Here is a 14,318-nt window from a genome sequence, read left to right as displayed (position 1 = left end):
TATCTGCTACTCATGTAATCTAAAGTAAATCAGAAAAAGATAAAAGATCCCACTCATCTGCTCCAAACAAATACTTTGACGATGACTCGATACAAGGCTCTTCATCTGGTCAAACTCGAGATGTGAGTGATGTGAAATAGACACCCACGGGTCATGTTACAAGTCAGTGGGTGGAACCAACACAACATGGTCATCAAATTAAATAATCTTGGTAGGAGTGCCGTATTGTGCAAAAATCATACAAAAACTAATAGAATACGCACATCACTTAGTAAAGGTGCTGGGTTTCTTTGTAGGAGTGCCTTATTGTGCAAAAACTAATGTGAAAAACTAAGAATACACACATCACTTCAGTTTTTGTATCTAAAGTAAATTAAAAACTAAAAACTAAAACATATCAAAATGAACTATATCAACTACAATCAATTATATAAAAATATTATAAAATACTTTTAAAATAATACAAAAACAAGAACCAAGTACATTTAAGAGAAGCAAGCAAAGACGTTACATAGATGAATAATAATAAATACCGGTATATCAATAGTGCCATTTGACTTACTTCCCATTGTCAGCATGGTAGGCTACAGAGTATGGTAACCAACCGGGCTGGTGGTCTAGTCTATAGAACTTAGGCACCAGGCCTACAGCAATGGTCCCCCTCACACCCGTGTCCACTATCATCACCTACACACACACACACACACACACACATACACACACACAGGATGAAAACACTGTAATGATGTAAACTTGTAGATGGGCTATATTCACTATTTGTGTGCAAAACCATTGTTCCACAAAGAACCAAAAGGGCTTAATATGTTTGCCTACCATCGCCCTTAAACCAGGCTCTTAAACACTTTTTCTTACTTATATGTGGGTGAAGAAATTATTGTGTGAAACATAGCATACATCCCGGGAAAAAGCAAGCCCATCAACCCTTGACAGAAACAGAAAACCCAAATCAAAACACACGTCATACATTTTACTATTAGAAACATCACTGAGTCACACTTTCAATGGAAAACTGCAGTCAGGGAGGGGAGGACGCTTGTAAATCTCTGGCTTTCCTGGTTCCCAGTCTGTCTACCCAGTGTGGGTCTCTTGTAGATGCCCAGAGTCTGACTCCCTCCATGGGTATACAGCTGTCCAGAGCCCAACTGGCAGCATGGGAAAACTGCCACAATCCCCTACCCTCAGACAGCAAGCATGCAAGTCTGACACACAGCCAGGCAGGCAGACAAATAGGCAGGCCCAGCCAAATGACACACACTACCAAGCAGAATTAGGTGAAAGGTGATACAGATAAATACAGGAGTAGTCCTCTCCGGTATGTGTGCATGTGTGTGCACGCACTGCACGTGCACGTACACAGCCTGCCCTGGTAAAGCGAACAATCAATTTTGTCCGTTACTTGTCTTTGTCTTTTCTTTTCTCCATCTTTTTTTTTGTTTCTCCCCAATGTAGTCTTTATGCCAATTACCCACATTTGTATACAGTAGATCCCATCACTGCTGCTAACTAACTCCTACTCTTGGTCTGGGGAGGTGTACACCAACCATGTCTCGTCCTATACACGGTCGTCGGCTACTTCTTGTCATCTGACAGTGAGGGGTTTCACTGCATGCGGAGGAACACATTTCCCCTCCCTCCCAGTTACTGTATGCTCCCTGCTGAACCAACCTGTAGGAGATAACACCTTCCCCTACGAACCTCACACCTAACCCAACTGTCTTTGCAGTGCCCAGCTAAGCTGGAGGTCCTGTGAAGGAAATCACCGTCTCCATGGTGGTGGAGGAACTTCGACGGTGTACCACCTGGACGCATTTTTCATCATTCTTGTGTCATTCCTCCTTTGCCATCAGCGATGCGAGCGAGCGAACGATGACCATGAAATCTCATTAGAATACATGTTTTTCAATGAGACTGTCCTGACGTACCGCGAGCGACAATGCGCCGTGCAGTGATATTATTGGTTGAGATCTACACACTAGTATTTATTGCTAATTTGATTGGTTCAGGCTACGTCGCAACGCAATTCCATATCAGGACAGTTTTTTGCGCAATGTTGCCGTCGGAAAGTTTGCTCCTTGCCTGTGCAGATGAGGTGTCATGCTTCTCCCCTTACCAATCACCAGGATTCTCCACCTCTTTCCGTCCAGAAGAGGCTTCCAAAACACAGCTCGCGAACGCGTATCAGAAGATCTGAAACCAGAATTCTTGGGTTTCCCTGAGTAAAAGTCCAGGCCTCCAGCTCCTCTGCTATGGCTTGGCTCTACTTTGGAAGAAACCAATCACTTACGGGCGTCTTGGCTTCAACAGGCTATTATACTTTCCACACTTGACACAAAGACGTTAAAATTAAAATACCACAAAATATAAATTACGTGTGTAAATTTCCAAGTAAAAACCTGGGGAAAAATGTGAGATGAATTCGATGACGAAAGAAGGAGGAATGCACTCGTTCACAACCCGTCTAGGAATGTTGACTAATGAACAGACTTTTCAAATAAATCTGTTGAAATAAGTGGAATGCCGAAGATGTTCGGCTGGGCTTGAAGAAGAGCGATGATGAAAAGTGTCTGTGGAGAGGCACCGGTGAAGCTGAAATTAATCCCTCGTGAAAGCGTAATGAGGAAATACGAGGATACCGCTGACGCATTTTCTGACAGAAGCCTGACCTTTAATTGGAAAAACAACGACCCAAACTTTTGAGATATCTAGGAAATTTTCAGCATGTGCGTCACAACAAGGGTGACTGTGCTGCGTAAAATGATAGGCTGTTTAATGGACACCTTAACCTACGTACTTACGTACATGTACAATATTTTAAACTCATCTAAACTGACCAGGCCCTGCTCCATGTGAATCTCACTCTCACATACTGTGTGTGTGCGCGTGTGCGCGTGCGTTAGGTGAGAGCATCTGGTACAAAGTGACAAAACTTCACATACTACACGAAGCATAAGATTGCGCATGGGTGGCGTACACTGCAAAGCTGTGGTGCACTTTCCATCTCTTTACAAACATAATGGATAGAAAATATAGAATAGTAAGTTTAAGAGTTTAATCATTGTCTTTATATTTCATAGGTGTGTGCTTCATGGCCAGGCTCTATGCAGACAACTGGTATGGTGTCAGAAGCACAGTAATTTGGAAACAAGACAGCAGGTCTTTCTTCGGTGGTTCAAGATGCTTGACTGTACATTGTGCTGTTTGCATTTGTGTGTTGTCTAATAAAATATTCAATCAATCAATCAATCAAAAAATGGACAGGATAATCTTCAGTGTTTTCCAAACAATGGACACATTTTTGTCTCACATGCCCATTTAATTTGTATGGGTCGTGAGATAATTTTTTTCTTAAAACATCTAAAGAAATCGAATTCGTTAATTCATATTATATACTTTTGTAAGTTTGGGTCCCGGGGGTCTTGAATCTATATGTCTTCTTCCCAATGTCTAAAAACATTTAGGAAAGGAAACCCAATCAAACCTGCCCTACCTGCCACCAATGTACAGTAGCCGCTGTACACGACACACAAGCCTCATAAATAACAAACTGAAACCCTCCGCTGGCCAATTTATGACTGGACCCTAGCAGGCTTTCCTGTACTAAATCACTGGGACACATTTTTTTTCCCTTCAAACTGCACTAGACGCAGAGAGCTGCTGAACAGGCCTGATACATAGAGGCGCATCAGCTCGCTAAATAAATGTCCGATATTCTCTCCCTCTGCCTGCTACTGAAAAACACTGTGTTAAATTAATCTTCACCCTCAGAGATACCACCTAACCCACACCCTATCCCTCATTCCAAAACAGCGAGGACATTTTTGAGGTAGTGGTTTTGCAGTCGTGAATTGGGACTGCAGGGGGCTCTTGGAATTTAATATGAAGTTTAGAAAATTGTCAGCAATAGGATTCCAGGGGATAAAATTGCTGGATGGATGGAAAAGTAATCTTGGGCACATCCAGAAATGATGGTATGTGGGAACCCTATCATATTGTCCATAATCCCCCCCAACATTTCAAAATGAATGATCGCTCAAGAACCAAAACATTCTCAGCTTTTCAAAATACTCTCAATTCCTCTTGGATGCACAGTCTACTTAAAGGGGGGAAAAAGCACACAATATTGGGTTGAGAGTGAGACATTCGTTTTTCTAGAAATCACAGACTGGTGAGAGACAAAAAGTCTCGGAATGCTTATGGCAGGGTCTTAAAAGACATTATCAGAAATTGCTTGCATATACCAGAATACCATTACAGAGCCACGTTGAAACAGGCGTAACTGTCAAATGTGCCTTACCTCAAAGTAGCAATTTCCCTTCGATAAAGGCTGGGGAGCCACATAGCAACCCACTTCGTCAGAGTTCCCTTGGTAACTAAAAAGAAGAAATCACAGGTTAAGAATAGGTCACCTCTGATAGGTCTAGCTGCAGCATTCACAGCTAGAAACACATCTCAGAGCAGGTGCACAACACTATGACAAAGACCAATATGTTACAAAGACATGTAAATGTAATCAAAATTCAGTGTGATCACACGGACAGCTGTCATACCATAAATACAGTATGGTAGACTGTACACATACTGTACAGCAAATGAGAGGAAAACATTGCTGTTATGGTAGACAATAATTAGGGATTTCACGATTACAAAGTTGACCATTGTGTTTGTGGCATTGAACAGTAGAACACATTATGAATAAATACATTTCTGTTTGCCTGGTAATCAAAAAATGCACAGGGCAGATAACTGAAAAGAAAGAAATTACCGACATTCATTATTTCGATAATATAATATAATAATAGCGGAAGTGGCTGATCTACAAGCTAATAACACATCAAAGTGACTTGTATTTACTGTTGTAAACTTGTAGATGTGCCATTTCAGCTTTTTTCAACATGGAAACAATTATGACTAAATAATTGTGATTATCTTATCTCAAATAATTGCGATTAGACGATTATGTAATAATTGTGAGAGGCCTAGAAATAATGTGAGAAAGATTTTAAATAGCTAATAAACCACATGTTGTCAGTATTATGACAATGAATTCTTCCTAGGTTTTGGAAATACACTGAATCACAGCTGTATGTTGGTGCTACTACTAGTAGCCTATATTCTATGCAGAAATCAGGAGAATACAGAAGAAAAAGGATGAAATTAAAAAGCTCTTCAGAGTCTTCACGATAGATTCTGTAACAAAGCTGTAGAATTGTAGGTGTGGAAGCCTATTCGTTCATTAATTCTCTAATGAAAACATAAATCCAATACAATGAGAATTCACAGGATAGGCATCTGGATTCTTTTTCTTTTCTTTCCACAGGCAAACAAAAAGAAATTATAGAGGAGCGAATTTTCCGCTTCCAGTAGGGGTGGTCTGGTCTCAAGATTGCTGTGTAAATGACAATGACAATTTTTGTCAATATTGTTTCAATTAGTGGGTCTGAGGAAATGTCAGTGCTGGGGGGGTTGTGTGTGCCTGGAGAACTGCTGCACACACACAATGTGGCCACAATGCCCATACAATTTGTGTGTGTCTGTGTGTGTGTGTGTGTGTGTGTGTGTGTGTGTGTGTGTGTGTGTGTGTGTGTGTGTGTGTGTGTGTGTGTGTGTGTGTGTGTGTGTGTGTGCGTGCGTGCGTGCGTGTGTGTGTGTGTGGGGGGGGGGGGGGGGGGAGGGGGGGGGGGGGCACAATTGATGTCACTTAGAAAGTAAGCTTTAGTAAGAAGAAATGTATGTTTCCATTGTGGATCTAAACAGGTTAACCAGTAGAGACCACCTGCTGTGTGCCGCCGTGTCAGCATGCCCATAACCTTTCATGAAGCCCATCATAACACATTACCCTAACCTGCAGTGTGCAGAGTCACTCAGCATGCCCATATCACTGCTACCCCTTTATGTTGTTCTAGACTGTGGGGCGACTGTGGCTCAAGAGGTAGAGCAGGTCGTCCAATGATCCATGGGTCGGCGGTTTCGAATCCCGCTCCTCCTGTCTACATGTCGAAGTGTCCTTGGCAAGACACTGAACCCCAAATTGCTCCCGATGTGCTGGTTGGTACTTGCATGGCTTCCGCTGCAAATCGGTGTATGAATGCGTGTGTGAATGGGTGAATGTAATGCACAATCTATGTAAAGCGCATTGGATAAAGGCGCTATATAAATGCACCATTTACCATTTAGATGATTTGTTTTGATATACCGGTAAGACACACACAACATTTCATATCTCGGTATTTACTGTATGCCAAATATTGCGATATCGATACGATATTAGCGTTAAAATGTCATATAATATTCTATAATTTAAAGGAGAGTAAGTGATATTTTTTGTTAAAACAAAAAGTTTTTTGTTAAAAGGTTAAAATCACTATATCTGATAGTAATCATTGCTATAGCGTTTGTTCAGTAACAGGGGTCTCCCAGTAACAGGGGTTTCTCCAGCTCTTTAATAAACAGAAAATACATTTTCAGGTAGGTGACAAATTTTCAGCCAATTAGGAGAGTAGCTATTTATGAGTTTATCATTATAGTGTTCCAGTTATGTGCTCATTTCTCTGTGTCATCACTTACAATTCCACATGTTTCATCTGTACCCATTCCTGACTGTGTTCTCTATCCTGATTGGATAAAATTGGTATCCCAGTTTCTGAAAATGCATTTTCTGTTTAATAAAAAGCTGGAGAGACATGGAGACTCCTGTTACTGAACAAACACTAGTATACAATGAGTACTATCACAATATAGAGCTTTTTTACACTACCTTTAAGTGTTGCAACATTGAAAACTAAATATTATTAAAAAAAAATGCATAATAAGTCAATATCACTCCCGATATATCGATATATTGATGATATATATCATATCACAATACCGTTGCCTTTTTACGATACTAATATTTTGCATGTTCATACCTTGATAACGATACGATAACGATATATTGTGCAGCCTTACCACACACATATAAAAAGTACTACTACAACTATTACTGTAGGGGCAAAACCGATATTTAAGTATTCTGTAGTTACAAATATACTGCCAATTGATTTGGAAGGTTCCTTTGAGGCCAATGCGGTAGACACCAATATGACCAATTTGAAATGAGTTCCTGTCTAAACTTGATTTTGAGATCAATATAATGTAGGGGGGAGGACTATTAGAAATGTTTTGATTCTGTTCTCAAAAACTTGGTATGATTACAATAGAGCGTCGCAGTCCCGCCTCCTACCCTGGACCAGGAAATGAAATCCAATGCATTATTCTCATAGACATTTCTTAAAGTATTTATTTAAAGACGGTTACGCCGCGGACAAAGCCAACTCGAGTCGTGACAACTCATGACAACCCAAACAATATTTTGGACCAAACAAATAATTACAAAGAAGAAAAACAACAAAAAAAGTGTTGTAACCTGCCGTTTTTTTCTTCTTTCTAATTATTTGTTTGTTCCAAAATATTGTTTGTGTTGTCATGAGTTGTCACGACTCGAGTTGGCTTTGTCCGCGGCGTAACCGTCTTTAAATAAATACTTTAAGAAATGTCTATGAGAATAATGCATTGGGTTTCATTTCCTGGTCCAGGGTAGGAGGCGGGACTGCGACACTCTATAGGCTCTGTGCATAACTGTAATCCCACCACCTAGGCTTGTGTGTGTATATACTGTATGACTGCAGATGTGCTCCGCTGCTACCGTCACTGTTGTTAAGTGATATATACTTGACATTGCTCATACTATATTAGGAATATTTGACCTATCTGACTTGTTTCCCTTTCAATATTCTTTACCCCCCTTTTTTGCAAATGTTGGGAGCTTGTATGACAAACAATTTCACACACTTTCTTATACGTATTTGAAACCTGTGATGTGACGATAAAATCGTGTGTGCGGCACCTGCGTTCAACTATGTATATCACCCTTTAGGCTCACCTGAGCGTGTCTCCATCTTTCAACAACCTCATATATCGTTCCTGTGCTGGACGTACTTCTCGTACTATTTCCCTGATCCTACGCATCCAGTTCATGGGCCTGTGGTGTAGGTTGATGTCATCCATCTGACAGAGGAAAATGGCAAATAGAAATACTATATTTATAACTCTGAACTGCTGCACTTGGGAGAGGAAATGACAGACTGTCAGTCCTTACATGTGCTAAATGATGATGACACACATACCGGTAAATACAGCAAGTAATATTAATTAGGCACATATCATGGTAATTGACTGTGTTGAACTGCTTTAATTACAGACTTGTTGTTTACTTGAGTGAGTCACATTTACTAAGGTGCGTTAGTATTAAATGTGTTTAAACCTTCCTTCTAGGAATGGTGTGATAGATTATTTTACCTGTGTTGTGAAACTAACTTTGATTATGTTATTTCAGGAAATAAAGTCTTATGCACAGCTAGCTCAGAGACGGTGCATAAGCAGGGATCAGAAGTATTGAATACAAATAAAATGACACGCACAATGTTTAGTGCACAATAAGACAACTTTATTTAGGGTAAATAAAGTTGTTCTTAATGTGCAAGTGTAGACTTTGTGTGGGTCATTTTATCGTATTCTATTATGTTATTTCAAAAAGGAAAGGTGGTAAGCTATTTGAATGTATTTGAGCAATTAAGCATTGATTGAACTTGTGCATTCAAGTGGGTTGGGTTCCCAGCTTTCATTTTTGATTTGTCTTTTGGGTATCTACCTCTTTACTCTGACTGTATGTTAGTGGATTCCTTTGTCTACATTTAAATATTTGCTGAGACAAACAAATAAACAGTGAATGTGTCCTTGTATGGACATGGGAAGGTGGGCGTGTCAATGTTTACACCCATCATCAAAATAATGCCACGCCAGGCTGTCAAGCGACAGCTTCAGCTAACGATAAAGCTAACTGGCTAAGTTTTAGCTAGCATGTTTAATTAATTGGGTCGCTATCGAGTACTCGGTCTCTTCACACTTCACAGACAGACACTACTGAATAACTCGGATCTGCTGACAAGTCTGAACTGAAGTGGTGATTTTATTTGCAAAGCTAAACATTTAAAGGCGTAGCATCGAAATTCACATACGACTAGCTGGCTTTCTTGAGGCTCCGTGGTTAGCAAAAACTAAACTGGAGGTTCACACAGTAGCAGAGAGTTGGAGGCAAATTCACTTAAGCTACCATGGTCGATACTCGATAGTGTAAGCGCTTACCTGTCATGTAGACAGCTAATAATGCATGAATTCACTTTTGTTCATCTGTTATCCATGGCTACACACAAACTTTGGGAAACTAGTGTTCGGCGCTTCCTAGTGACATCACGCTCCAACGAGCCAATCAAACGTAACCTTGAGAAAGGGGTGACAAGCATTTTGGCCAATCACCCCACTGTTCTGCGTACTTGATACATAATAATAATAATAATAATAATAATAATAATAATAATAATAATAATAATAATAATAATAATAATAATAATAATAATAATAATAATAATAATAATAACCAGTAAGACGCCCTGAAGGCGAAGTGTATAAAGGTGTTAAAGTAGTAGTGTTTAGGATTAAGGTACTAAATGTTTTAAATGTTTTAAATGTTTAAGGTACTAAATGTTTCAAAGGTTTTATAACACTTGTTATAATCATAAATGTTTATAATGTTGCATAACAATTATAATAAAGTCACTTAAGTTACGGTAGTTGTAATGTGTTCTAGCTTAATGCATTATGAGTCTGACCAGCACTCTAAACGTTGTTACAGTTGACATAGGCCAGGCCTACATGATTATAAACAAGCGTGAAGCGTTATAACGTGATAATGATATAGTGTCAGATTCTACAGTACTTGAGCTTTCAACTTTACTTTTTTAATATCAAACGTACAAATTACAATGCAGACCTACATTTCTTAATTTTATGTCAATGCATTGCTGTATTAAAATGTAGACATTTTCACAAGAGCTTGTAGATTGGTTATTTTCACTAGGCCTATATTTGAAATATTGTAGCCTAATGGTTAATTCATAATGTACTTTTTTCCTAGAAATGTAGTACATTCATGTAGTGAAGTGTATACAAAAATAACAATACAAAATAGTACATATATTCAAAATAAATAATAGTACTCAAGTAGGCTATGTACTTCGTTATGCCCACCACTGGTATTCACTATATGCAGCTTCAAAAAATTATGCTTGATGCTGAATTTGTAATTCTTTTTAACTGTATGCCTCACATTGTAACTAACAGGCCCTGCTAATTAAAGCTTATCCAGGTGTGGATAGGATACCGTACAGATGTACACACTTCCATGGATGCCACTTTGGATGCCAACTCTGTGTAAGAAGGACAGGTGAGTATTACAGTCATTCCATATTGTTTCCCCCACATCAACTGGCAGTGTGTTTTATTACAATAAAGTGGATACAGCTGAATGGATCCAGCAACTCTTTCACCACAAGCTTTATGTGGATTTTCTTGGTTTTATGAAAAGAAGCCAGGACTGCAGCGTCTGGGCCAGTTGTGATTGGCCTGAGCAGAGCAGAGAGAAGGTGGAAGGAAGAGATGGAGAAGGAAGTGGTGAAGCCTGTAGGAGGAAAAATGAATAATCCAGTGTAGTGTGCAATAAGAGAGCCCCCATTGGTCTGGCGTGTCTCTTGGAACATTCTCCGAACAGAACATGTGTGGAAACAGAGTACTGCTGTAACAGTAAGTTGATGGGAACACAAGACGGCAGGTGATTTCTGCTCTCCTTGCCAAGATTAATCACCTCTAATCAGAACACCAGGTTGCTGACATCCAAGCAATTTTTCTCTCATGGGGCTGTGGGATTCCAGGAAGTATGGGCTGTGGGGCTTGTCTGTGAGTCCTAGAAGTAGAACAGTAGTTCCCGACCTTTTCTGCATCAGGGCTCACTTGAAAATCTCAAAAGTGTTCACAGCAGTTTATTTTTATTATGGAGTCGAGTATTACTTTAAAGTAGTATTTGATATTGTTTTTTTTAAACAATATTTTTGCATTGATGTTTTTATATTAATTATTAATGTTTTCTAAAATGTTCAATAAAATCATTCCCACCAGTGGGCCGCACGGGGTGGGAATCGCTGTCCTAGAATCATACCGAGTTGAGGTGTCCCTGAGCGCCTTTAAGCTGAAAGATGAATTTCCCCCACCAGATCAAACAGGTCAAATTATTAGATTAAATTACTTAAGCACAGAGTTGCTTTTTTCACTTTTTTCTTTAAAAAGTAATCATTCATTAATCGTAGTCGAGGCAAAGGTTTGAATATTGTGATATTCGTTTGTCATATCACCAAGCCCTAGTGTGCAATGCACTGTATACTAATTTTCTAAGCCCAGGCACCTATTTGAATGTGGCAAGATGCCAACATAAGTCAGCACTGTTTTTGTTTTTATAAGATAAATTATGTATCCTTTCTTCAGAGATCAGATCAGAGAGACTGGAAACCAAGGGCACAGAGACAATGTGAGACAAAACAAGACAAGAGTCAGAACATAATTATCAAACCTAAATTTACCCTTCAACTTCTTGTTTATGCCCAAAATGATGGCTGTATATGTATTTGAGCCCCATGTTTACTGTGACATATCACACCACCATATATGGTCGACGCTCCATATATGGCCATCTCCATATATATGAAGATCACGACACAGACCTCATCAAAACCCTGGATACATGGAGAAGACTGGATCATCACCTAGATATGCATATATGGAGCCGGCCAGCAACTCTACATCTGACCTCAAACCTCAAACCCTTGGATCTCCATATATGGAGCTGACCTGTTCTGACATTCCATACGTTGATCCTACCCCACCCATCCTTCCTCTTCGATGTCTCCCTTTTGACTGATATATACCTGTCCATTCGCCCGGCAGCCGGCGAAAACTAGAGTTCTCAACAGGCCTGGCCCTACCTGGGCCCTCATCAAACCCTGTAAAGTGTACACTCAAGACACTTCCCCCGCTGCCACTAGAGCTCCATATATGGAGCTGACTTGTTCTGACATTCCATATATTGATCTGACCTCATCAAACCCTGTACACACGCTTATGGCCAGTACAGAATTCATTCCATATGTTGATCTGACCCCCCATGCCAAAGCGCCAGTGCTCGCCCAGCAGTCTGCCATCACGTAGGGCGATTGCGTGCACCTAAGACACCCTGAGGGCGTCTTACTGCATGGTAATATTGAGGCCAGGAAAGGCAAGAAGTGCACCACCTACGTAGATGCAATGCGGCAGGACAGCTTAGCTAATAACAATGTAGAGTTCAAGACCCTTGTCTTAGATAGTAGAGTGTGGAGGGCAACGATTCAGGAGTCCCGAGTTTGTGTTGGCTAGACCGCACTCTTGCATCGCATTGCATAATATTGATGTTATATTAGGACCATCGCCAATAGTGTAGTGTAGTGGCCACTCTGCCAGCAAGTAGCATCAGATAAGGAGGCAGAGGGGTCAGAAGGGTGCAATCACATTTCTGTCTGTTCACCTGTACTCATGATACCTGATAAACTGTTGACCTTTGTGGATCAAAATAATGTAGTATTATTTAGTATGAAAGCAACCCTGCTATTTCAAAATTGCTACATCATAGCTTTCTAACATTGGCATTTCCTGAGGTTGAGTAGTTTCAGCTCCATTGTTATTTCTGCCTGAAAATAGCATGCAATGTATGAAAGTTTATTATGTAACTTTGCCCTGCATTTACATAACATAAAACAATAAATACATTAACATTACCAGCAGTTATCAGCCACTGGAGTTGTGTGGTGGTGCACCTGCAGAAACACATTGCCCTCGTGCTGTATTTTAGTGTTTTCATGATTTGTTTTGGTAGACAGGGACATTTATGGGCTGACAAAACAAAGCTATCTAACGTGAACAATCATAGCTTCAGGTTATGTTCTCAAATTCTATGTAATTGTTTTAAACATTTTATGGAGAGGAAATATATGTATTAAATATAGGAATGGTTTGCTTATAACCATGGTTTCTATTTTCTAACTTTTATTTAACTTGGCAAGAAATATCTGACATGAGTGAAAAATAACCTGTACTTTGTTGCACTTAGGCCTATTTTGTCTTCATCATCAGACTAGTGATCATCACATCATCACGTGCTGGTGGACAAGACCTCAAAATGCTAGAGAAACCCACAATGGTGACACTAAAAAGTTTGAGATCTCAGTCGCAGGGGTCTTACAAGGTGACACTGTGGCTCCCTTCCTGTTTATTGTAGCGATATGGACCATGCCCTGAGACTCACAATCAGTGGCAGGGAGGAGACTCTGAGCTTCATGCTGGTCCCAAGGAAGACTAGTTGAGTGCATCCCTTCATGATTGCCCTCGTCTCGGATACAGCAGGGAAATGAAAGAAAGAGAACTACTACTGGTCCTGGCAGTAGAAATGGAGTAACCGGAAGATCGGCCTCAAGCTCAATGCCAAGAAAACAAAGGTATTGGCATACTTTACACAGAGGACAAAACCATTTCCACTGCCTACGGAACTGTGCTCGAGGTAGTCGAGGACTTCAAATATCTCAACGCCTGGGCTTCTTCAACTGAACAGGATCTAGTGCACTTGCCTGGAATGCTCTGCATGGCATGAAGAGAGTGTGGAAATCTGACTTAAGCCTCTTGAGGGAGAAGACCTCAAGAGGTGGCTGTTCGTAACTACAGGGGAGTTAGTACTACTGTATGGGGGGGCGGCGATGGCCTAGTGTAGTGGTTAAGGCGCATACCACATGATGTCTCAGGTGCGTGCTCTGTTTTGGTATGCCCAGATTTACAAAGTGCCCACAATGTTTTGGTGCCCACCCTTCCATTTCCTTATTGACACAATGACCAATGAGAAAGAATACAGTACAATACAGACAGTACATTTCAAGTTATGATCATAAAATAACTCAAGTAAAAGTAAAGGTACCAGCTACTAAATAAGTGTGGTTCTGCAGTAGTTGTACTTTACTCAAAAGTAATTGTGCTAACAGTGCTACATACTGTAAATGTTATAACACAATGTTGATGGAAAGCCAAAAAGCAATGTCTTGAGTTTGCCTTATACTCAACAGAATTTGCCTGGCATGTTTAAGTTGCAGTAACATATGTCATCATAATAATAATAGGCTAATCATAATAATATATAATTTGTATCAGCACTGACAAATAACACATTACCCTTCTTATTTGGCTAGAACTATGCTTATATAAAACCGTGAATATAACATTAAAGCAGCATTTTTATGATGCCAGGTATGATCGAATCAGGGGAGATGGAAGCTAAGAGTTTGTCAAAGACTGGTGGG

At 40.0% G+C, this 14,318-nt stretch overlaps 1 protein-coding gene across 1 annotated transcript in view; it reads right to left on the bottom strand.

The window, feature by feature from the left end:
• Positions 1-9,326, bottom strand: part of spryd3 (SPRY domain containing 3) — a 65,543-nt gene extending 56,217 nt beyond the window's left edge. The window contains exons 1-4 of the mRNA XM_079529623.1: positions 9,202-9,326; positions 7,940-8,064; positions 4,316-4,391; positions 563-687 (exon numbers count right to left, since the gene is read on the bottom strand). Coding sequence (XP_079385749.1) covers positions 563-687; positions 4,316-4,391; positions 7,940-8,064 — 326 coding nt within the window. The 5' untranslated portion in view covers positions 9,202-9,326. The remainder of the gene's footprint in view (positions 1-562; positions 688-4,315; positions 4,392-7,939; positions 8,065-9,201) is intronic.
• Between the last annotated feature and the right edge of the window lie 4,992 nt (positions 9,327-14,318).

This window comes from Electrona antarctica, assembly GCF_951216825.1.
Source record: "Electrona antarctica genome assembly, chromosome: 2".
NCBI lineage: Eukaryota > Metazoa > Chordata > Actinopteri > Myctophiformes > Myctophidae > Electrona > Electrona antarctica.
The sequence above is the reverse complement of the archived record's forward strand: the minus strand, read 5'-3'. Positions and strand labels throughout refer to the sequence as shown.